The sequence below is a fragment of the Phoca vitulina genome, unplaced genomic scaffold (assembly GCF_004348235.1).
Source record: "Phoca vitulina isolate PV1807 unplaced genomic scaffold, GSC_HSeal_1.0 scaffold13, whole genome shotgun sequence".
In the NCBI taxonomy this organism is placed as follows: domain Eukaryota; kingdom Metazoa; phylum Chordata; class Mammalia; order Carnivora; family Phocidae; genus Phoca; species Phoca vitulina.
Genome location: NW_022589716.1, coordinates 12,333,216 through 12,359,935, shown reverse-complemented (window position 1 = coordinate 12,359,935; position 26,720 = coordinate 12,333,216). Strand labels below are relative to the sequence as shown.

General features: G+C 38.9%; 1 protein-coding gene across 11 annotated transcripts in view; it reads right to left on the bottom strand.

Moving 5' to 3' along the window:
* Positions 1-26,720, bottom strand: part of CACNA2D3 (calcium voltage-gated channel auxiliary subunit alpha2delta 3) — a 960,286-nt gene that overhangs the window by 34,895 nt on the left and 898,671 nt on the right. For all 11 annotated transcript variants that reach the window (XR_004300377.1, XM_032411506.1, XM_032411505.1 and 8 more), the window contains one exon: positions 21,074-21,185. Coding sequence is in view for 10 of the 11 variants with exons in the window: in XM_032411506.1 (XP_032267397.1) it covers positions 21,074-21,185 (112 nt within the window). In the remaining variant the exon portion in view is untranslated. The remainder of the gene's footprint in view (positions 1-21,073; positions 21,186-26,720) is intronic.

The window sequence follows — 26,720 nt, the reverse complement described above, 5'->3', positions numbered from 1 at the left end:
ATTGAAAGTGAGGGGGTGGAAAACCATTTACCATGCTAATAGACACCAAAAGAAAGCTGGGGTGGCAATCCTTATATCAGACAAGTTAGATTTTAAACCAAAGACTAATAAGAGATGAGGAAGGACACTATATCCTACTTAAAGGGTCTATCCAACAAGAAGATCTAACAATTGTAAATATCTATGCCCCTAACATGGGAGCAGCCAATTATATAAGCCAATTACCAACAAAAGCAAAGAAACACATTGACAACAATACAATAATAGTGAGGGACTTTAACACCCCCCTCACTGAAATGGGCAGATCATCTAAGCAAAGATCAACAAGGAAATAAAGACTTTAAATGACACACTGGACCAAATGGACTTCACAGACATATTCAGAACATTCCATCCCAAAGCAACAGAATACACATTCTTCTCTAGTGCCCATGGAACATTCTCCAGAATAGATCACACCCTAGGTCACAAATCAGGTCTCAACTGGTCCCAAAAGATTGGGATCATTCCCTGCATATTTTCAGACCACAATGCTTTGAAACTAGAACTCAATCACAAGAGGAAAGTTGGAAAGAACTCAAATACATGGAGGCTAAAGAGCATCCTATTAAAGAATGAATGGGTCAACCAGGAAATTAAAGAAGAATTTTAAAAATTCATGGAAACAAAGGAAAATGAAAACACACTGTTCAAAATCTTTGGGATGCAGCAAAGGCAGTCCTAAGAGGAAAGTATATAGCAATACAAGCCTTTCTCAAGAAACAGGAAAGGTCTCAAATACACAACCTAACCCTACACCTAAAGGAGCTGGAGAAAGAATGGAAAATAAAGCCTAAAGCCAGCAGGAGAAGAGAAATAATAAAGATCAGAGCAGAAATCATTGAAATAGAAACCAAAAGAACAGTAGAACAGATCAATGAAACTAGGAGCTGGTTCTTTGAAAGAATTAATAAGATTGATAAACCCCTGGCCAGACTTATCAAAAAGAAAAGAGAAATGACCCAAATATATAAAATAATGAAGGAAAGAGGAGAGATCACAACCAACACCAAAGAAATACAATTATAAGAACATATTATGAGCAACTATAGGCCAGCAAATTAGGTAATCTGGAAGAAATGGATGCATTCCTAGAGAGGTATCAACTACCAAAACTGAACCAGGAAGAAATAGAAAACCTGACCAGACCTATAACCCCTAAGGAAATTGAAGCAGTCATCAAAAATCTCCCAACAAACAAAAGCCCAGGGCCAGATGGCTTCCCAGGGGAATTCTACCAAACATTTAAAGAAGAATTAATACCTATTCTTCTGAAACTGTTCCAAACAATAGAAATGGAAGGAAAACTTCCAAACTCATTTTATGAGGCCACCATTACCTTGATCCCAAAACCAGACAAAGACCCCACCAAAAAGGAGAATTACAGACCAATATCCTTGATGAACATGGATGCAAAAATTCTCACCAAAATACCAGCCAATAGGGTCCAACAGTATATTAAAAGTATTATTCACTACGACCAAGTGGGATTTATCCCTGGGCTGCAAGTTTGGTTCAACACCTGCAAATCAATCAATGTGATACAATACATTAATAAAAGAAAGAACAAGAACCATATGATCCTCTCAATAGATGCAGAAAAAGCATTTGACAAAGTACAGCATCCTTTCTTGATCAAAACTCTTCAGAGTATAGGGATAGAGGGTACATACCTCAATATCATAAAAGCCATCTATGAAAAACCCACAGCAAATACCATTCTCAATGAGGAAAAACTGAGAGCTTTCCCCCTAAGGTCAGGAACACGGCAGGGATATCCACTATCACCACTGCTATTCAACATAGTATTAAAAGTCCTAGCCACAGCAATCAGACAACAAAAAGAAATAAAAGGCATCCAAATCAGCAAAGAAGAAGTCAAATTCTCACTCTTTGCATATATGATATTTTATGTGGAAAACCCAAAAGACTCCACCCCAAAACTGCTAGAACTCATACAGGAATCCAGTAAAGTGGCAGGATATAAAATCAATGCACAGAAATCAGTAGCATTCCTATACACCAACAACAAGACAGAAGAAAGAGAAATTAAGGAGTCGATCCCATTTACAATTGCACCCAAAACCATAAGATACCTAGGAATAAATATAACCAAAGCGGCAAAGAATCTGTACTCAGAAAACTACAAAATACTCATGAAAGAAATTGAGGAAGACATAAAGAAATGGAAAAACGTTCCATGCTCATGGATTGGAAGAACAAATATTGTGAAGATGTCAATTCTACCTAGAGCAATCTACACATTCAATGCAATCCCTATCAAAATACCATCCACTTTTTTCAAAGAAATGGAACAAATAATCCTAAAATTCATATGGAACCAGAAAAGACCCCGAATAGCCAGAGGAATGTTGAAAAAGAAAAGCAAAGCCGGTGGCATCACAATTCCGGACTTCAAGCTCTATTACAAAGCTGTCATCATCAAGACAATATGGTACTGGCACAAAAACAGACACATAGATCAATGGAACAGAATAGAGAGCCCAGAAATGGACCCTCAACTCTATGGGAACTAATCTTCGACAAAGCAGTAAAGAATGTCCAATGGAAAAAAGACAAGTCTCTTCAACAAATGGTGTTGGGAAAATTGGACAGCCACATGCAGAAGAATGAAACTGGACCATTTCCTTACACCACACACAAAAATAGACTCCAAATGGTTGAAAGACCTAAATGTGAGACAGGAGTCCATCAAAATCCTAAAGGAGAATACAGGCAGCAACCTCTTCGACCACAGCCGCAGCAACTTCTTCCTAGAAACATCACCAAAGACAAGGGAAGCAAGGGCAAAAATGAACTATTGGGACTTCATCAAGATAAAAAGCTTTTGCACAGCAAAAGAAACAGTCAACAAAACTAAAAGACAACCGACAGAACAGGAGAAGATATTTGCAAATGACATATCAGATAAAGGGCTAGTATCCAAAATCTATAAAGAACTTATCAAACTCAACACCCAAAGAACAAATGATCCAATCAAGAAATGGGCAGAAGACATGAACAGACATTTTTCCAAAGAAGATATCCAAATGGCCAACAGACACATGAAAAAGTGCTCAACATTGCTGGGCATCAGGGAAATTCAAATCAAAACCTCAATGAGATACCACTTCACCCCAGTTAGAATGGCTAAAATTAACAAGTCAGGAAATGACAGGTGTTGGCGGGGATGCGGAGAAAGGGGAATCCTCCTACACTGTTGGTGGGAATGCAAGCTGGTGCAGCCACTCTGGAAAACAGTATGGAGGTCCCTCAAAAAGTTGAAAATAGAGCTACCCTCTACAAACTGAGGGTTCCAAGGCGGTGGGGTGGGGGGATGGGTTCACCTGGTGATGGGTATTAAAGAGGGCACATACTGCATGGAGCACTGGGTGTTACACGCAAACAATGAATCATGGAACACTACATCAAAAACTAATGATGTAATGTATGGTGATTAACATAACATAATAATAAAAAAAAAGAAAAAAAATCATATGGGATGTTCTAATAATATAAGATGGAGATAATCACAATACGGCTGAGGAACAGCCATTATTACCCTGTCCAATTTTACTTTTAAAGCAACTTCACACCACTGTTTGGAAAATTGATGAAATTGATGTTACATCTTCAAAACAAATTTAAGTGGAGAATTCGAGCTCATGTGCCTTGAAGATCTCTCTCCTTAGTTTGCTCCATCACTTGGGTGAACATGGTTGGTTGACTTCTATCCTAGCCCATGAATTACAAGACGGTTACCTGCATTCACTGCTTCCCATAATATGTAGAGAAGTCACATGAGAACATTTTCAGATTGATCCTAAATACCCTGACCATTCCACTCTTCCTTTCCTGGCATGCAGTTTTCAATTATAAGAAACAAGGTTGTATGCTATTTGTTTTGTCTCCTTTCTTAAAAGCCAATTCAATTTCCCAAGCTTGATAGGCATGCATTTGAAGGCTATGTGAAGACACAAGAAGAGATGAAAAGCCCAGTCAGGAAATGGTTAGGATCAATAGCATTAGCATAATTTACTGGGGACATTGACTATAGGCTGAAATCAGCATTCTGGAGCACACAGACCTGCTCAGAAAACTCTGTGCCTTTATACACCCTGAGCGCTTTATCCTATTAATTAATCTCAACAATTTTTCATGTTGCCTTAATTATCACCATTAGTTGTACTTACAGCCATGCTCACACATTCAGAAAATGTTTCTGGGGCTTATTTTTCTGTGACCCCCTCCATGAGTCTGTGTAACGTCATTTCAATGTTGCTTATTATTAAGTTGAAATAATTAACTTGGCACCCCACTAGAAGTCAATACCTTTTGTTAAAAGTAGACTTTAAAAAATCATCTGAGGAGGTTTGTAAATGATTACTAACAAAAGCATTAAATGTATAAACCTGTCTATCACTACTGTACTTTCTGTTTTTCTTACGTCTTAAGCTAAATTGCAAACAGGCTTCTCCTCTATCACCTTAATATGAGAAATAAAAGCTTACAACAAACTAAGTTTCCACTCTCAGTTGGCACCATGTCTTCCTGGAGAAGGTTTTTTGGAAAATAACTTCTACCTATTATCTATTCTTTGCAAAATTACATCGTTTCCCTGAAAACAAGCAACAGAAAAAGGAATCAAAAGAAAAATAAACATTTATATCTGTATTATGTAACTATTATCAAAACATCTTAACAAAGAATGGTTCCCGACTCTTTTACTTCTAGGAATTGATACTAAACGTATCATTACATGGATACATGGAGTTTTAGGAGTAAAGACATTCATTTACGATGTCATTGTTAATATAGCAAATATTATAAATAGCCAAATGGGATTGGTTAAGGAAATTAGTAAACCCACACACTGTGTGGTTATTTTAAAAAGTTATGCTGCAGAATTATTTAAGGGCAAGGAATTATGCTCATGACATTTCAAGTAAAAAAAAAGCATTTCATAAAATAATATTTGTAATACTGTGCCATTTTTGAAAAACAAAACAAATGAAGAATAATTTACAGAAAACACGAATGAAAGTAAATACACCAAAATTCTATCAGTTGTTTCACTCCTGAAGGATAAGCCTATAGATAACTTCTCTACCGTTTCCATAAGGCCATGTATTACTTTTGTAATGAGAAAATAATTATGATAAACTCTGTTTTTCACGTAATACATGGGATAAATAGTTAATGTTGTTATTATATAAGCTTAATATAAAAGTCTAATACCTTAAAAGAAGAGAACAACAACAAGAGGAAAACAGAGTTAAGAACCTAATTAGAGAGCACACAGAAAGAGAAATGTAAATGGCTTGAAGACAGAAAATATATTCAGCCTCAGTCATGAATAGAAGAGTTAAGACAACAGTGATATTTTACTTTTCATCTACCAGACTGGCAAAGGACACAACATTTTGATAACACACCACATTGGTAAGAGTATAACTAACATAAATCCTCATAAATTGGTAGAAATGCAAATTGGTTTAACTTCTCCAGAGTGCATTTCTGCAGGATATATCAAAATTGTCAATATGCATACCCTTTGACCCATCAATTCTTCTAGTCATTTGTCATATAAATAAATAAATTACATATTATATGAGAACATTCCTCTCTACTCTGCTTCAGGTAGCCAATGTTTTGGGTCCAATTTGGGTTAAATGAATATATCCCCCAAAACGGAATCTCAGGTGATTTTTTTTTTTAATAAAAAGATGAATGTACGTAAAGATGTGAAGACAGTTTCAGCAGGTGGAAAAGAAAAGGTGAAATACAGTATGCACAGTATGTTCTCATTCCTATAATAAATGAGCGGTGGAACGCCGAATACACCTGTGTTTGTATTTGCAGAAGACATCCTTGGAGGGATGCACTAGGACCTAGAAACAATGGTTATCCTCTAGACAGGTTGCAGGGGGTCATAGGTGGTAGGAGATTTAATTCTCATTGCATATCCTTATGCTGTTTGAATTATTTACTATATTTGTGTATCCTACTTTGTATCATCAATTACTTATGTGTTCAGTTAACAGTTATTTTAAAAATTATCAGCTATAGGGGTGGGGAGATTTAATTCTCATTGCATATCTTATGTACTATTTGAATTATTTACTATATTTGTGTATCATATTTTGTATAATCATTTATTTATGTATTCAGTTAGTGAGTTAATAGTTATTTTAAAAATTACCAGCTATGGAGAAGAAGCAATGTGACAGAGAAAGATTCCTAAACAGGCTGCCACCTGGGCTTTGCATCTGGAATCAGCTGCTTCACCCTGTGGGACCTTAGGCAAAACCCTTCCTGGACCATCTTCTCTTTTCCTAAGGAAAATCACAAAGTTCTCTTTCCGCTCTGGGGAATCTGACCTTCTAGTTGTTTCCAAAACACATACATACTTGTTTTCAAATATCACACAAAATAACACGTGTCTCAACTACTAGAATTACACATACCCCATCCCCTGTTGCTCACTTACAAGTTTATTCCCTTGGGAAAGTTTGTCTCAATCAACAATTTTCTGAGCACCATTCTATATGCAAAGCCGTATTTTAAGTGCTAAGCATATAGGAATCAACAGGACATGTCCCATCTATAGTGAATTCAGTAGAAGACCTCCCAGATATTGAACACCAACTAAATGCCAGGTGCTGGATGAAGCTTTTTTTTTTTCCTTTTAACTGTACCTTGTAATGTTCACATCAAGCCAACCCCCTGTAGGTCCTATTAGCATGGTCATTTTACAGATGAACAGGTGGTAGCTGAGATGGGTAATTCATTTGCTGGCAAAGGTCGCCCTATTAGGAAGGGATGGCATTGAGAATTCAAACACAGGTTTGCATGATACCAAGCCTGAACTACTTTTTACTATGGTTCCAGCCTATTTCACCTGATTTGGTGGGGGAGAAAGACAAATACACAGACGCTTAAACAGTTACGCCCTAGGTTCTGTGAGAAAACCTCTAAGTAGATCCGATGGGGATTTGCATGAAACTGGAATTCAGGAAGTGTACGGCTCTTGTCAAATTGGATGTTTGTAATTTCTTCCCATAGGTCAAGTGAAGAGTGCAACTGTCAGTTTCCAAAGCAAACCTTCATGGTGAGATGAACTCAGTCTGACAAAATGACTTGGTACCATGACAGAGAGGCATTCACCTGGATGCCACTGGAATTCACTATCAGGCTTCAGAGTCAGGCAGATGCCGACCTAATTCACATCAAGTACTTAGCAGCTCTGTAACACTGGTCAGGGGCTATACTCCTCTGAGCCTCAAGTTCCTCCTTGGTGAAATGCAGATGAAATGAAAAAAATGGATAGAATGATAAACATGGAAAGAGACACTAAGCTCTTGGCAAAAAGTAGACATTCACTAAACAGCAATCATATATAAATTCTCAGATAGGCTTGGATGTACAGAAATAATGCAAGAGGGCAGGGGCAATCTACTTCAGCAGAAATGGAATCATTTGTGAAATGTACAATTTGTTTTCTAAAAGTCAGTGTAGCAGTGCATTGTTTGCGAAACATCTGATATAATATTCCTAGACTGAGAATTTCTCCCACATCCTTCCAACTGATCAGTTACACCTCTAGTTATGGGGCTCATGGGTGATTCTAACCCTCATCTTGTAACCTCTTCATCCATTTTTCTACCAAATGCACCAAGAACCTTGGTCATGAGCCAGTGGCTGGTGTGTTCATTAAGGATCTTGGGCTTTATCTTCCTAGGCATGAAGATGGTACTGAGATTATTGCCTGCCTCCCCTAGGTTGCCAATGGGTTTTCCTGTCAAAATCATGAGCAAACCTAAAAAGGTGGAACTGGAGTTCACCTGAACAAAGAGAGACAGAGAGAGAGAGAGAGAGAAATGTCAATCCTAAATAAAAGCTGATCATTAAAAAATGAATTCCCTTCTTAAGTATACAAAATGAACTGTGAAAAAGTGGTTTGTGTCTAGAAATTTTATGTCTATATTCAATATGCTGCATTTCAAGCAGCATTTCTACTTTGATCCTTTGAGCTCCTTTAATACATCAGATGGGTTTTTAATACCCATAGGAATATATAAACTCTTTCCAAGCTAAACAAATGGAGGGCAAGCTGGAGAGTTAATAAACACACATCTATAGGGTTTTGGCAACTTGCTAAGCCACTTCAGGTGCAGCACCGGGCAGCCCAAGGGAGGAACACAGACTGCTCTTTGAGGCAGGGATGGTGGGCGTCACAGCACAAACAGCCATCAGGATGGAGACAATGCACCGCAGAAATGCAGCTCGAAAACGTCAATAGTGTGGATACAGCTCTGCACTCCTCCATTCCACATGCAAATAAACATTCTAAAAATATTCCTTGGCTATGCTGGTCTCCTACCCTCCGGCATGGAAGAGGAAAGCCTCACTGTGTTGTGAGCCCAGCCAAACTTACATGTGCTCCCACCCCGCTTTCCCACACATTAAGAAATGTACAAATGGGAAATTGTGAGACTAATTCATGTCAGGTAGAGACCTGCCTAGTCATTATAGACATGCGCCCCTCTCATTTTGCATCATGGACTCGCGAGGGAAAACAGTAATTTACAACATTTCCTGTACTAAAACCTCTCCAAACACTGATTATCAAAGGGCAAGTAAAGATAGCAACACCTACACAACCACCATTCTATCTGGAACCTCAAAGTTGTAATTGTCCTTGCGTTTGGAATAGGGCGCCTTTTTCCTGTGAGCATCTGAGAAAGAATCAGTCAAGTCCTGTCTCCGGTAAAGTATCTCGTTGAACTGAGATCCAAAGAACTGGTAGGAAAATCAACCAGAGGTTTTAATCCCAATTATTCTAATGCCTCTGGGACATGTTTTCATCTTCTGGCGCTATTTCAACAATTCAAAAGACAGCTCCCAAGATAAAGTGTTTACTCCCCCTTCCCCCCTTTTTTTTAAAGTTTCAGGACAACATGTTTTTAGCAACCACACACATATACAGCACTAACTAAGTTGTTGATTGTCAGAGCTAGTATTGAATTATTCAAACCTGGCACCATACCCAAAATATGAAAAGAAGGTAGCTCTTTATGAAGGGATGAGTGGCACATTCTCAACAGTAGATGACCAAGGGTTGAGAAATTTTCAGATGTGATCATCATGTTTTAAATCTCTCTTGATGGAAAGAAATTGCTTATAGGATCCACAAGTTATTTCTACCACCCTTCTGAGAGGCAGAATAAGAAGCAAGAACTTAGCAAGGAGGAGGAGGCTGGCTTTCCCCCACCACAGTGTGGGTGTGACACTGTAAAATTCGAAAGGACAGGAACTGTTTTGATTTGGGAGATCCACAGCCCTGCACATTAGTAGCCAACATGACAAGGTATAAGTGAGTAAATGATATCAAGGGAAAACGTGGAGGAAAGTAAGTCGCACAGCCCTCCATCTCCAAAGGGAAGAATTTGACCTTTGGTATTAATCTCATTGTAGAGTGGAAAGTTGTCTTGTTTAGAAGCGAACTAAGCCCACTGGAAAGGGCAAATGATTATTTCATGGGAAATTGAATCACCTTTATTTACACATTTTAAACAAGATTGAGTACAGTAGTTTGGCAAGAATCTATAGAGCAGGAGATACAAAAATATTTCAACAAATTAGTGTACACTTGCAAATTAAGTGGTTAAAACTGTTACATTTTAACACCTACAAATTACATTATTCATGACACTAATGTACTCCCACTGGCAAAGTCTGTGTCCAATTTGTGTAATGAAGTATCTGATCACTATTGAATATGTGTAGTCCCTAATTCATATTTCCAATTTTTTTTTATGAACCAAGCGCTCAAGTGGATCCAGGAAGTGGCAAATATCCAAGATCTACTTTATCTAGGACAGTCTTATTGGAGCAAAAACCTCACCAACTACTTTTCCTGATTAAAACTAGTAGTTTTACCTTCCAGTCTAAGAAGAAATCTGGAAGAGGAGCCTGACTGGAGTTCTGTGGTTTTCCTACATCCCTGTCAACACAGATGGGTTTGTGAATTGTGCTCTATAAAAATATCTCCCATTTATGCAGCATTTACTCTGCTGGGCACTGTGCTAAGTATGAGTGTTATACTTTTTTTTAACCCACATACAGTTCCTATGAGGCAGGTATTATGCCTCTTGGGCAGATGAGCAAGGCAGAACCCAGATGTTTAAGTAACTGGTTAAAATCATTACATGATTAAGTGTGGTAGCCCTGACTATAGTCCAGCCCCTGAGCCCAGCCTCTCAGCCTTAACTCAGGAAGACGCCATGTCCCCGTTGTGCAATGGATCCATTTTACAGGTCGTTTCCAGAAGGCCCACTGGTAAGAACACCTGCAGGGCACTCACTGGGAACAGTCTGAAGACTTGCGGTAAAACGCCCACCCAGTGTGAGACCTCAACAGGAAATTGGAGTAGTTTGTAGGAAAATGGAATCCCTGAACTATGGTTCTCTGAACCGTAGCCCACGAAACATGTCAACACAGCTTCGAGACCAATTACTTTCTTTCAGTTTAGTGGACAAATGAAAGGCGCATGGGGAGAAGTGATGAGAGAAGCAAAGTGTAGCCACAGCTTTTGGGGCTTCCAAGAAGATGAGCAAAGCTTGTGTTCTGATCCCAAAGTGAAACTGATGGCAACGTAATTTTTATGAAAAGCGATGAGTGATACTACTCCCCCAAAAAGACATCCGCACACATTTACACACACACACACACACACACACACAAAACCAACAAAAAAATCTAATTTGCCTTAAAAATGAATATCTTGCCAACATTGAAATGTGACAAGATTTTTAAAGCTCTGTCATCGTCCATGTTACACATGTTTCGCTTTATTCTTGATTAATTATTTTTCTTAACGGGCTAGAAGTAGTTAACATAGGGATTGGTTTTCATTCCGCGTGGATCCCTGTCTCAGCCAAGGTTGAGAGGGTATCAAGAAGGAAAGAAACGTATTGGAAAATCATAAAACATTGCATTCTTTTTAGATATCCAGTTTTGTTAAACTTGTTGACAGTCACAAATGCCCAGAAAATATGGGCTGAGTTGTTTTCGATTGCTGTTTGAATAACAGATTAATTTAATAATCAGTGGGATATTGAATGACGAAAATTATTGGTTAAAGCAGCCAAACCACCAACCCTAATGACATTCTTATGTAAATTCTTATTTTCTTTTAGGCTCCTGCATTCTTAATAAACCCTATATTTTTGAAAATCCTTTTTTAACATTGCATACTGTCCCTCGGTTATAATATATCTGTCTATGATATAGACAGATAGATGTCCACTTTTAGAGTTGCCAATCTGAAGGTTTCTATTCAGAGCAACTGAGTCACCTCTTGATGTATTTTCCATATAAAACCATCAAGTGATGCTGGAAACAGGACATAAAAACGGAGTTAGGAACAACCAGTCTTCAAAGATCACTGGAGACCAAAAAGACTTTTATTTTGTGTGGCCAGAACCACCTGACATGGTTTCCTGAGTTCTAGCAAAATGGTTAGGCACCAAGGAGATCTTTGTCTAAGAGATGGGCAGATTGTTAATGACAGTCCCCAGCAAACTGCAGCACGAAGCATGTTCCCGTGGGAAGCGCACAGTTCTTTGGGATTGCTGCTCTATGGTTTGCCGTTGCTTTTGGAGGAAAGTAATCGCTGCCTTCAGAACGGTTTGTAACGGACACAGCTTTGTATGTTCCATTGCGGGAGGCGAGATGTTTTTCTTTGAAAAAGATCTTAGTGCGTAATTTCTGAAATGCTATAATTTTCACCAAACTCAGTTTCCAACTCGCTCCTGGCCAAATGCTGTAGAGTTGTGTTATTTTTGAATGTCACTGCCCCTGACCTGAAGTTACCTATAAAGTTGGTTGAAAATTAGTAATTGTCTTAGAGAACCAGTCCTGCAAAATCTCACTCTTTCCAGGCAAAGGCTGACAAATTTCTACACGAAGTAGATATAAAGCAGATGTGTGAGTTCGGCTTCCTGGTTGCCACCAAACGTGCTGGGCATTGCACTGAAAAATCTACCAGCCGTCAACAAGGGAACGAGGACAAAAGTCAAATAGCATTATTTTTCTCCTTAACATATTTCATTCCAAGAATCCAGAGATCGTACCAAATGCAAATTGTTATCTTCATAAATACTTCGCTAAATACTCAGATGTATCTTCTAATAAACTTCATTTCATAAAATGGAGCAAGGAAAGAGAGAAAGGGATATGCAAAAGATACCAAAAGGCTCAGGCCTTCACACATCTGAGACTATTGTCAGGAGCCTATTTTGGTATGATATGAGCATTATACGATGATTTTATAACAAAGCCTCACAAGGATTTTTGGATTAGAAAAAAATAGTCATGAATTGATTTCTCATTCAACTAGTTACCCCAGCTGATCTGTCAATATCTAATCCTTGAAAAGAGGAGGGGGCGGCAGAGGAGAAACAAATGGGATTTTTGCTCTATTAGGACCAGAGTGTGTGTGTGTGTGTGTGTGTGTGTGTGCAAGTGCACGCTATGGTGTGGGGGAATAGTAGGGCAGCATGTGATCTGTCTGAATCATGATTTTCTGCTTCAAGAGACTATTATTGTCACTCTGATTGCTGTCATTTCTCCCATCATCTGGAATCTGATCATTTTTTTCTCCCTTCTTTACAAGTTTTCTGTTGTGCCATCCTGGTATTGGGGTAGCAGCTGAAGTTCTTCAAAGGACTAGTTCTCTTTGACAGGAGAATCAAAGGGGCAATATTATTTGGCCCTTACTTCTTCCTCGCCTCTTCTCCCAGCTCTCCTCACCTCCAGCTCTGTGTTCCAGCTTCCCTGCTTCGAGCAATCTATTCAATAAACCACAATTCCTCTTGCCTAGGCAAGGCTCTTCCCTCTGCCTGGATACTCTTACCTGCTAAGTCCACCATATCCTGGTGGTCTGACATTAAATGCCACTTCTTCCAGGAAGCTTTTCTTGACTACCCCAAGCCTCCCTTCTGTGCTTCTATGTGACATTTACTCTATAATCCTGGTCCTAAGCATGGAGTGTTGACATCATCCAGGTACCTGTCTGTAAACTCCATAAAGACAGGAATCATGTGTGCCTTCTGGTCCCCAACGGTGTGGCACAGTGTCTAGGCCACTTGATATGACAGACAATCAAGAATTGTACACTGAAGCCCTTAGCTATCTTTAATGTTTTTTCCCTAAGGCCTTTTTTTGTTCTCTAAGTTGATTCCTTAGAAACTCCCCTCAAGGTCATTAATACATCAGCCCTCATATCTTATGAACTAATTGCCATCTCACAAGTTAGATGTTAGAAACAGGTAAAAGCAATCATTGATGTTAGAACTCAACAGAGTGGTTGTCTTATGGTAAGTGGGGGCTGCACCTAGCAGGGGCAGGTAGGGGGCTTCCGAGGGGCTAGCAATGTTCATTCACTTCTCAACCTGAGTGCTATTTATACAGCTACGTTCAGTTCGTGAAAATTAATCACGCTGCAAACGTATGGTTTGTACACTTTTCTGTTCATGTTACACATCAATAAAAACTTTACTGAAAAAGAAAAGAAAAGCACACATCTCCAATCCTCTCCCTACTCACATCCTTGGGTCTTTATTATTTTGCTTCTGTTGCATATGACTGAGCTACCAGGTGGTGGTCCTGAAGCTTTGAAACAAAAATCCTCCAAAGCCTGCAGTGTCTTTTCAATGTTGCCAGCACATGGGATAAGGCCCGCTGAACTTCCCAACCTCCTGTGAGTCTTGAACCCAGTGTGGAAGTCAAGGCCCGAAGCAGACTCATCACAGGGGATGTAAATACCTTGAGTGTCAACTTCATATCTCATCCATCCTTGGATTTCCCAGTTCACCTCAATTCCTGGGCCATAGCAGGAATGCAGTTACCTTCCACTGAACAAAAAGTAGTCTCTTTTTAGTTTGAAATCTTAGTTTACTTATTTTAATCAAACTGCATTCATATTTTTGGCTTCTGACTACAAGTCAACAAGGAAAAATATTGCTGGCCTTAGCAGTCATCTATCATGGTTCTATTTGTTTTCTCATTTAGAATGGAAATAAGAAACCTAATTTACTCCACTAAATCTGATTACCTATTATGCACTAGGAGAGAGTGGCTACCTTAGGAAGTCTGTAGTTATGACTAGTGAGGATATAATATCCCTCTGGTCAAAAAGGTTTGCAGTCGTTATAAAATCAATGGAGTCCACTTCACGGAGCCACAGAGCGATGAACTGTCAATGTTCCTTAAGTATACATGAACTCTGGCCATCAAAAATACATATATATTGTACCTTCTCCTACAGGAATTCTACAGTAGCGGAGATGAGAGACTATCAAAAGGAAAATGTACATTTTAACAGAACAGTTAATGGGGGCTAAAATCTTTGCATACAAATGCATATGACATTATGCTAGCATGAAATGGGTCCATTTATTGAGGGCTTATTCTGTTCCAGGCATCATGCTAAATCCACAACATAAATTTTCCCACTTAGTTCGTACAACCAGCCTGTGATGTGCTTACTATTATTATCCCAGGAAGAAGCTGAGTTTCAGAGAGTTTAGGTTCTTGCTCAAGGTCACACAGCTAACAATTACTGGAGTCGGAGCTCACACACTCTGAACTCCCTGATGGCATAGCTCCTGCGCTAAACCACTATACTCTTGTGCTTTCTTGTGGTGGCTCTAGAAAGTCCTCAGTCAGAATAGTAAACTATAACGTGGCGGATTAAGCCAATATGGAAGCCATTCTGCTCTAAACACTTAGACATGCTGGATGAAACAGTAAAACATTGTACAAGCATGTTTGAAAACAAAAGAACTTACAAGACAAGACACTAAGAGCCAACGTGGACATTTATAGCTAAGTGTAAAAAGCAGATAATCTGGTGCTGTCTGGGGTCTGAACAGGAAAAACAATATTAGCATGAGAAATCAAACTTTAAGCGGAAACTACATGCCACTTGGGAAAAATATTTACTGTAATTATATGATGCAGAAACTCCTAAATACAAAAACTTACATAACAAAAATTCCCAGGCAGTCAATACTAACAGGATACATGATTAAAGCCCAGCTATAAATCTACTGTGAAGAGAAACTGAAGCTCTATTCTGTTCCCACAGAAATAATAATTAATAGTAAAAATCAGTTCATGGTCAAAAATGACAGAACACATGAGCCAATTATCTACCAGGAAAGAAAGCAGACACAAGAGACAAGGAAACTGGCACCCACCCCCCCAAAAAATTTAAACTACTAAAACAGCCTTAAAAGGCCTTTATAATTAGGTATAGAAAATTTAAGAATAAGAATCTATATAAAGGGGCGCCTGGGTGGCTCAGTTGTTAAGCATCTGCTTCGGCTCAGGTCATGATCCCAGGGTCCTGGGATCAAGTCCTGGGATCAAGCCCCGCGTCTGGCTCCTTGCTCAGCAGGAAGTCTGCTTCTCCCTCTCCCACTCTCCCTGTTTGTGTTCCCTCTCTAGCTGTGTCTCTCTCTGTCAAATAAATAAATAAAATCTTTAAAAAAAATAAGAATCTATATAAAGAAGACACAGATATTTTAAAATCTACTTTCGTAGCAAATTTAAAGTATACAAGAATACACAGATTTTTAAAAGAAGCAAATAATACATCTAAAAATAAATAGAAAGACATCCACATTAAAAACTCAATGGACTCCAAGCAGTGGACTAGACACAACCGAAAGGAAATTAGTGAACTTGAGTTTAGGGAAATTACCCAAAAGAAAGTATATAAACACAGAGAAGTAAATTTATATCTAGACACATGTCAGTGAAACCAGAATATCAAAGGAAAGCCCTCTGAGAGGGGGAAAGGCCAGACCACCCATGGCAGTGCAAAGCTAAAACTCAGGAGACAGTGGAATAGTATCTTCAAAATACTTCGATTTAGATAGCATGGAGTTAAATGATCACTGCAGAGTACATACTAAGTAAAGCATGTCAGACAAAGAATGAGATCATTTACCACTCCTAGATCATTTCTGAAAAAAACAAAAAACAAAAAACAAAAAACTTCTAAGGTACTGTAAAACAAGAAGCAATGGTTTAAAAAAACTAGTGAGTAAACAAACTGGTAAACATCTCATTTACTACAGGCAGCAACAGCAATAATAACATATTTGGTGGGTTAAAATCACAGCAGGGCTAAAATGTTAGGAAATATCACATGAAAGAGATGGGAGGTAATCCAAGTCAGAGGTTCTGAGAGTTTGTTCTGGAGGATGGAAGAGATCCTGAAACATGTACAAGGTTAAGGGTAAATACTTCAAGAAAAGAGTGCATACCTTACATACTAGGAAGGGAAAAACAGGAACAGAGAAAACTCAGTAGGTCCAATTGGAGGGAAAAGAAAGGAAGGGAGGGAGGGAGGGGGGAATAGAGAGGAAGGAGGGAGGGAGGGAAGGAAGGAAGAGTACGGGGATAGACAGCCTATAAAATGATGGTAGAAATAAACTTATATAAGCACAGTAAATTATAAAAGATTAAATCTCTAATAATGGAGATAATAAAAATGCCAAAGCCAGCTTCATTCTATTTATAAGATAAAATCCTAATGCAAAATGACAAAAACAAAAAAGAAAGTTGGAAATGGAGGGAAGGGGGAAAACATGCCTAGGATATGTCACCAAACAAAGAAATACTGCATCTGTGTTGTTAGCAAACAAAATAGACATTAAAGCATAAAGTACTTTCCCAGATTGGGCTATCCAGTAGTGATCAGAGGCAAGATTTATCAGGACGCTGTACCAGTCTTGAATAGGGATGTCTATGGTCACATAGCTTCCAAATATAAAAAGCAAAGTAAAGTGAATGACATGAAGGAGTGGAAAGATCCATAAGCCTGGTGAGAGCCTTATATCTAAAACAGAACAACAACAATGACAAAAGTTTGAAACACAATGAACACACTTGATCCATCAGATACACATTAATCCCTGTACTCAGTTATTAGAGAATGAAACCTGCTTTCAAAAACACATAGACAAGTATTAGGATAAAAACAAGTCTCTGCAAGACCACGTGGTATACAGACCACAATGTCATTTAACCAGCAATCAATAAGAAAAAAAAAAAAAGACAGCCTCAAAGCCCATATATATTAGGAAATATTAAAACAGTATTTAATAATTTACTGATCAAAAATATGGTAAAAATTAGAAAATTATCACAGCTGAATAATAATGAAAACCCTATATAAACTAAAATGCAGAGAGAAATTATACATATGTATATATTTATTATATATATGAATGAAGTTGCAAAAACTAAGCATCAAACACAAAATGTTAGAAAATAATAAAGTGTAAATCCCAAAAACATAGAAGAAAGGTAATAATACAGATAAGAAGCAAAATAAATGAAATAGAAAGTCAAAGAAACAACAGAGAAAATCTAACAAACTAAATGATGATAGTTCTTTGAAAAGGAAAAGAAAACAGACATTTCTATTAGTACTGAGAGCAAGGGAAGGAAGGAGGAAACAATGGAGGGAGGGAGTTAGGGAAGGAGAGACAGAGAGAGAGAGAGAGGGAGGGAGAGGTAGGGAGAGAGGGAGGGGAGGGAGGGGAGGGTGAGAAGAAGAGGTATGGGGAGGAAAGGGGGAGGAGAAGGGAAGGGTGAGATTGATTTAAAACCAGGCAAAATCACAAATACGGCAGTATTTTTAATCAAAAGAGAATACTATTAACAAATGCATGCAATAAACATGAAAAGTGGGATGGAATAGGCAATTTTCTAAGAAATATAATTACCAAAATCATTTCAAAAAGAAATAGAAATTCCAAAGATATCTAACAACTGGAAGGAACTAATTCAGTAGTTGAAAATTTACTCACACAGGAAAAAAATAAAATAAAATAAATAAATACATAACCTATCACCTGTTCATAGTTTTATGGGTAAATTTTACCAAACCTAAAAGAAGCAGATAATTTAATCTTATACAAAATGTATAAGATCCAAGAAATTTTATGACCATAAAATGACCTTAATAACAAAGCCAAATAACAGTATGTGAAAGGAAAAGTGTAGCCCACTCTTCCTTTTTTAAAGATTTATTTATTTATTTATTTATTTATTTATTTATTTATTTATTTATTTTTGAGGGGGCAGACAAAAGGAGAGGGAGAGAGAAACTTTAGCAGACTCCCCACTGAGCGCAGAGCCAGATGCAGGACGTGATCCCAGGACCCTGAGATTATGAGCTGAGCTGAGATCAAGAGTCATGCTTAGTCGACTGAGCCAGCCAGGGGCCCCTAACCCACTCTTTTTTTTGAGTACAGATGGCAAATTCAATATAACATGAACAAATGGACCTAGCAAGATGGTTTTGGTTTTTGTCTTTTGTAATCATGGCAATGAAAGACCATCCTGGGAAAGAGAGCATGTTTTCACGTTAGATAATCCAGCTACCATTAAAGATATAGTATATATGATATATTTCATGATTTAAATTTTTAAAAATTTTATCAATGTAACTCAACATATTAACAAATTAAAATCATTTTAGTAATTAATGTAGAAAGAATGTTTTGATAAAATTTAACATCCATTCAAATTTCACACAATAGCAACAAGAGCAACAAACACCCCTGAAGAGGTTTTCTTTAACCTAATAAATGGCTAACTATCAAAAATCTAAGGCAACTCAGGAAATGGATAGTAGTTATGGCTGCACAACATTGCAAATGTACTTAATGCTCGTGAACTGTGCACTTAAAAATAGTTACAACGGGGGTGGCCTGGCTGGCACAGTTAGGAAAGCAACTGACTCTTCATCTTGGGGTGGTGAGTTCCAGGCCCATGTTGGGTGTAGAGATTACATAAAGAAACAAATAAAACAAATAAACTTAAAAAAGAAAATCACTGTCAAAATCTCCTTAAAAATAGTTACAAAGGTAAATTTAATATTATTAATATTTTACTATAATTTAGAAAACCCAATAGCATACCGCATGATTTCACTTACATGCAGAATCTAAAAAATAAATCAACAAAGCAAAACAAAACTCATATTTATAGATGAAGAGAACAGATTGGTGGTTGTCAGAGGGGAGGGGGTGGGGGGGATGAAATGGGTGCAGGGGATCAAGAAGTATAAACTTTCGGCAATAGAATAAATAAATCATGGGGATGTAATGTACATCATGGGGAACAGAATCACTGACATTGTGTTAATTTTGTAAGGTGACAGATGGGAGTTAGATTTATTGTGGTGACCATTTCATAATGTATACACATGTTGAATCACTATGTTGTACGCCTGAAACTAATATGATCTCGTATGTGAATTATACCTCAATAAAAAAATCCTATAGCAACCATCATAGTTAACATGGAATTATTAGAAGAAATTCCTTTAAATTAGGAACAAGATACAGTTGTCTACTCTCACTGCTTCTAGTCAACAATTCCAGTTACTTCTATGCAAGAAAACAAGTGTGGAAGTTAGAAAGGAACATTTTCACAAATGATGTTATTGTGTGTGAAAAAAAAGTCTGAGAGAAGCCATACACAAACTATTAAATCTAAAAGAGCATTTAGCAACTGCATACAAGATAGTCAATATACAGAAATCAGTGTTGTTCTCATATTCTAGCAATTACCAATTAGAAAATGTAGTTTTAAATGTATGCCATTTCTGATAGCAGGAAAAACTATATGCTTTCAAGGTATAAATCTAACATAAAATTATAAAACTGTATTAAAAGACATGTAAATAAAGAGACATACTTAGTTTATAAATGGAAATTCCAGTATTATACAAGATAGCAATTATCTTCAAATTAATCTATAACTTACAGCAATTTTAATTAAAACTGCATCATAATTCATGGAAATTAACAAGCTGATTACAAAGTTAATATGAAAGAGGAGAGACAAGAATAGCCAAGACAACTTAGAAGAATGTGGAGAAGATATTTGTTCTCCTAAATATCAAGTCATATTATAAAGCTCTAATAATTAAAGAGATATGGTGTTAACAGCAGTACTGACAAACCATAAAACCTGGAAACAGATCTTTATACAGATGGGAACTCACCCTATATGAGACAGGTACCATAATAAATCAATTGGAAAAAAGAAAAAAAAGACCATTCAATAAGCAGTGCTGGTTAACACGGAACTATATTGAAAAAGATGAAATTAGATGCTACATTATGGCACACACACAAATAAATTCAAGAGGGATTCAAGTCCTAAATGTGAAAGTCAACACTTTGAAGTGTTCAGAATAAAACTGTTTGAGAATACCATTATGACATGAGGGCAGAAACTAATTTCTTAAAGCACAAACACACAAATCATAGAAGAACAGAAGAATAAATTAGACTACATTAAAATAAAAGCAAAAGAAAATTTCAATGCATCTAAAACATTATAAAAGGTGAGGAGTCAAAGGACTAGGAAGACACGTATGTAAAGCATACAACTGCAAAGAAATTGCACCAAAACCTAGAACACCCAAACCGGTAAGAGTAGATTCATCACCCAACAGCCAACTACCAACAGAAATGAAGGGGAAAGAAACCCAAATGATCAATAAAACCATTAAAAAAGGCCCAATGTCATTAGGAATCAGGGAAATGCCTAGTAAGCAACCAAGACTCATTCCCCAGACACCAGATTCCAGCGAATCCTGAAGATTCGATGCCTCCAGGAAAGACACCGAAGGATTTTTTCCCAACAGATAGCTGAAATGGCCAACCATCAACTGGGAAAACACCAATTAGGACTTTTTCCAACCAACAATAAACGCAACTAAAAACCTCGTCTATTCTAGGATGCATTCTCATGCATTTTGAACCCTTCCCAAATTCTAAATGATCTAACAAAGCCAAGTGATGTTTTTTCCAAGCTGGTGGAAACACTTCCTCATACAAGAGGGCAGCCACGTTTCCATCTCTCATTGTGAGCACGCCAGACACATTGGCCCATTGGAGTTCTACACTGAGCAGAAAGGAGGCGGGAGGCTTACTTGGAGCAGTCTTCACAAGCAATGTTCCCTGAGGTTTCCTTGATGGTGCGCTCAGAGACAAATGCTGGATATTCAGTGTCACAAGGCTCCAGGGTCTGTTTCAATTTCTGGGCTGTAGGGATAGGAAAAAGAAAAAAGAAAAGAAGATAAAGAATAAAGGCACAGGCTTTCTTGTGACTGGCAGCCCAGTAATTCAGAACCCAGTTCCACTCCTGCCGTGCTGTGATTTTTCTAGGCACAGCATAATGCATTATTTTCTAATTAGTCAAGTGATTTCATCTGCCAAGCAACTCTATAAGCTATAATTCCTCAAGTCGTTGTGTTGGCTTCACCCACTATCATTTATGGATCACAAGAATACTTTCTGGGACAACATAAGTCAACGGGTCTCGGACTTCAGACTTACTTGAACTTAGCAACAACACATACGTGTATCTGAATAAATGTATAAAATAGAAGTTACACCATATTATTTAGGGTGAGACAAAGGTCATGATACAACTACGTGGTTTTATGACAGAAACAAAATTGAACTATGGAATAGTAAAATATGTAATGTCTTTGAACCACAGCCATGAACCTCATCCTACCCTTATGAAGTTCCTTGTCCAGGAATACAGCACTAGATAACCCGGGTACATGGATGGCTAGCTAGTAGGCATTGGGTAATGTCTTGGTGGTTGATAAAATCATGTAAACAAGTTATGTCCAGTGGGGAAGTTCCAGAAACTCTTTACGTTTCAATTATTTTCAATGTGTAAATCGGGGCTAATCTTCTTCCTCTATCAGAGGGTGAAGTGAGAGGTAAATGAACCATTATATGTTGAATATTTGGTAGAGTACCTGGAACATAATGAGTGCTGAGTAAATGTCAGTTAATAATAATAATAAATAGTAACAACAGTAATCAATAACAAGAAGAGTAACACTAGCATTCTAATGAAGCCATTGTAACATTCAAATGATGATGATGGTAAATACTGTAACAGTGGTTAAGGGTGAAGACTCTGAAGTCAGAGAAGTTTGGAGTATAAATCCTGTGCTTCATTGCTTCTAACTAATCCTCAGTATTCTCATCTGTAAAATGGAGATGCCAATAGTACAGTACTTGTCACAGGACTTGTCACCCATTAACATCTTACCAGTAGGGGGTGCCTGGGTGGCTCAGTCAGTTAAGGATCTGACTCTTGATTTCGGCTCAGGTCATGAACTCAGTGTTTTGAGATGGAGCCCCGCATCGGGCTCCACACTGGGTTGGAACCTGTTCAAGATTCTCTCTCACCCTCTCCCTCTGCCCCTCCCCACTCCCCCCAAAAAAAAAAAAAAAAAACCAAAAAAACTTACCAGTAGAATGCTCATAGGTTTCCAATACCCAAACTTTGTACAAAGTTTTTGGCTGATGTTTATATGGAAATATAAACATCTATTTATAAACATATAGAATATACAATTTACATTTCCAACTCCAAAACTCGATAGGGTTTTAACAAAATGATGTTTTGACAAAGTCTCAAGTTATATTCCAAATACAGTTGGTTGGATGTCAGAAGCACGGGGACATGTTTTGTGACCGTATGGAGGCTGCCGGCACTAAGTGAGCCCAGGATTACTAAGTGCTAAAGGAGCATTTGGTAACCACCAGATATTTGTTGGGTGATCAGGAAGCCATGTTCCAAGCATGTATATCCTAACGTGATTGTTTTTTTTTTTTAATATAGAATTTTCACTGAGCGTTAATTATATTGAGGAAATTGATTGGGGGTTTGGGGTTAACGCATAACACATTGTCATTTTCCTCATCTAAAACAAAAGGAAGTGGATTCAATCAGTTTTTTTATGTACGACATGTGATTTTTTGGAAACTGGTCACTGACATTAGGCATGATGCCCATGCTAACTCCCTGAGTTGTTCTGAGTGATGAATAGACCGAGGCAGGTACAGCTCTTAACCAAGGGACACGCGTGCACACTTCCACATACATGCAGGTGTGGACACACACTCAGCCTTCATGAAACACTAGCCGTTGGAGCGTGTCACCACCCACGTGCCAGGAGCTGGGCAAATTACATACATAGCAGCTAAGGGCACAAACTAGGGGTCATGAATCTTGCCACTGCTGTGGGACAGCCGGTGAGTTCAATCTCTTGGCACCTCCGTGTTCTCCTCTGTAAAATGGGAATAAGAGGGAATAACTTCACACGGGTGAAGGATCAGATGAATTAATGCACGGCAAGTGGCTGGTGCACCGTGAGGGCTCTTGAAGTGAACATGCTTACTACCACACGACTACGGGTTGTTGCGCGGAATCCTCAGAAACGGCGGGCCTTTCTGAAGCAGTACTTTTTGGTTAGAAAAGGCCAGTGACTACCTCCCTGACTCCTGGCTCCGCTGTAGGGACAGCACGGGTGAGTGTCATGCTCCCAAAGGCCGGGTCCCCGACCCCGCCTGTCCCTGGTGCCCTGCGGTGCTCGCTCACTGGCAAGCGTTATCAGATGCTTGCTGAATATCTGAATAATTCCCCTGAATGGTGTTTTTCAGGCAATCAAACAGACAAAGGGAATGTAAGCATCTAAGGCCTTCATGACAAATTGCCTGCCTTCAGGGGGAAGGCAAGGTCAGTTTTAGGAGGCCCGGGCCAAACAGCTACAGCACAGAGAGGGGCACCTGGTGGAAACAGCACTCGCTTCCAAGTTCTTCTCCAATGTCTCTGATTTTGTCAGAGGATTTTGTTGAGGACATCCTTGTTGGATGCTAGGGAGTTTTTCCCACCTTTCTTTCTTTTTCGTTTTTCTTTCATTTGCTCTTAAACCCCCCCCCCCCTTTTTTTTATCTGGGGAGGCCACCCATAAAGCTCAGAGCATCTGGCTACAATTTGGTCACACTTTTTATTTTCATGGTTCTTGTGTTCGCACTTGACTCCTTTGTAGAGCAAGCGAGAGAGACTTTCCATTTGGGAAACTTCCTTTTAATATTTAAATTATTTGAATTTCAAAAAATGAGTCCGTTAAAATGAAATAAAGATCAAACAAAAAAAAACCCCAACAACACAGATTATAAGTGGATACGGCACACGCATGCAGATGGCACATGATAAGCTCATGATGGTAATGGCTACATTTATTAAGAAATTACTACATGCCAGATGCTGTTCTGCTTTACATGTATTAATTTATTTAACAGTAAAACATGACAAAATAAAAAAAAAAAAGAATAAACTGTAAGGTGAGAACCATGGTTATCTCTGTTTTGCAGATTAGTGAATGGAGGAGAAAACCAAATGAATTGCCCAAATTCATCCAGTAAGTATGTGGCAGAGCCAAAATTTGAACTTGGGCCGTCTGGCTCCAGCACACATATATTTAACTGCTCTGTGAAGTTCGGCCAATGAAAGAAAGGAAGAAAGGTCTTTGGGGCTGGCTGAGATAGGCAGCACACATGATTTAAATGCGCCCGATAATTGCACCATCTCTAATTGTGATTGTCTGGGCCCAGTTACAATGGAATGAGTCCAGCGCTCTCAATGGTGAGGCTCATTTGGCTCTGATCCTTCCTGGAAATGAAATTCTTGTTCCCTTGACAATTGCAGGGCACCCATACTGATGTGGCGATAAACCCTCGTTGATTCTGTTTGCAACACGACTATAGATTGGCTGCAAGCCTCTTGCTGTGCTTTTGGGCCACATGCGAATTATCGTATAAAACCATGGCCACATTTAATCTAAATAACATGGTTTATTATGAAGACCTCTCCTTGTCTGGAGTGCTATGGACAGCACACACATTTGCCAGTCATTACTGCTTATCTATGCAATTCTGAATCCATAGCTCAGGCTTCCAGTGATCTCCAGAATGCTGGTTTAGCCATTGGGCACTTACAACGCATTATCTTACAAAGCTGTCCGTACAAGAGGTCATGAAGCTCAGCTAGGCTGATTCCTTATTGTACGGGAAACAGGGGTTCAGAAAGCAGACATGGCCTGCCTTGAGACCCCCAGGAAGAGACTCGCCATGACCATCATTTCCTTAAACAGCAAAACCACCATCGCCACCTTCACAGCCAATACTCGTGAAGCACCCACTACATGCCAAACACGACATTAGGCCCTTTGCATGGACAGAGTCCTCACCACCATGCAGTGAGGAAGGCCTGCTGCTTTCCTGTTTTACAGACGAAGAAGCTACAGCCCAGAGAAATTAAGTGGCGCTGCCTGCCCCAAGTCACACTGCCGTGAGCTGGGGAGCCCAGACCCGCTTCTGCATGGTCACATCCTGGCGCCACCATTCTGGGCCTTTACACTGCTCTACCTTCCGTCCCCATTAGGCCGGCGGTCCCAAGCTGAAGCCATGACCTACCACTCACTCACAATGAAGCACCCAATGGAGCATCCACACAATTGAATTTCTTTAATTTTCCCTTAGCAACAAATGTTCCTGATGAGAATAACTGACTTGGGTTCACAGTAATTATGGGCAGACAACTGGGAATGAATAGAGTTGCCATTTGAAAAGCTTTCCTCTTCTTTTGTCTCTGTGAATGCACCCCCATTCATACTCGGTGCCAGCAAGCTCCATTCTCTTTGTGCAACTTCGCCAAAATGATACCTTTGTGATAATCAGGCAGAAATGGGCTTCCACAGTCCCCTTCATTAAGGAAATGAAGCAGATAAACAGTGTAATTATGGATTCCATTTTTAGCTAAACAAAGATGTATGTCTCAGTGCAGGGTCTTTATCTAGTGAGGGAATGGTAAAATTAGAATGAAGAAACCTTGCAAGTCAATATTGCTGTGAAACTTTTCTCTCCGTATGCTCTGGGTCTAAGAATTTACATTTTCCTTTAACAAAGATACCCAGCCGATAGCAGCCCCAAGGACGAGTCCATGCCCCCCATTCGAATTCATTTCTCCATCTGTGAAATGGAAAAAGGCAGCCCTGTCCAGCAGAGGCCTATAGGCCCGAACGAGACAATCCACGTACAGTAGCCAGTCCCATACAGGGGTTCCAAGAAGGCGGGCTGCCTTGCTCACTGCCATCTAGCCGAGCTCTTGGCTCACGTCTGAGCCCATCATCTAGTAGCTGTCTGACTCAAGTAGCTCAGAAAGGTTTAGTGACAAATTCCAGCAGTCCCCACCTCTCAGGTATGATGAAATGATCTGAAGATCGTCTAGGGCCCGCACTCTGGAAATGGAAAAGCACTACACTGTATGCTAGCACATCGTGTGGTGACCATACAATCATTTGACAAGGTCTGTCTACAGTCTGGGGGAAGGTCTCACAGTGTGGCAAAAGGATGACATGACTTGGAATTATCTATTAAGGAACATTTTAAAAAGCTTCTAAAACATAACACGGAGAGATGAAGCATCACCTGATTTCTCTTAGCTGAAATTCTCCTTGCTGTTGGTCCTGATACAGGGGGAGGAGGGGTGAGGGGATATGAAATTTCAGAATGGGAACCTTCATACATTTCTGTAAGCATCATGAGTGCAAAGACCATATCCTTCTTGCTTTATTTTTTTTTAAAGATTTTTATTTATTTATTTATTTGAGAGGGAGTGGGAGAGAAAGCACAAGAGCGGGGAGGGTCAGAGGGAGAAGCAGACTCTTCACTGAGTAGGAAGCTTGATGTGGGACTCAATCCTGGGAC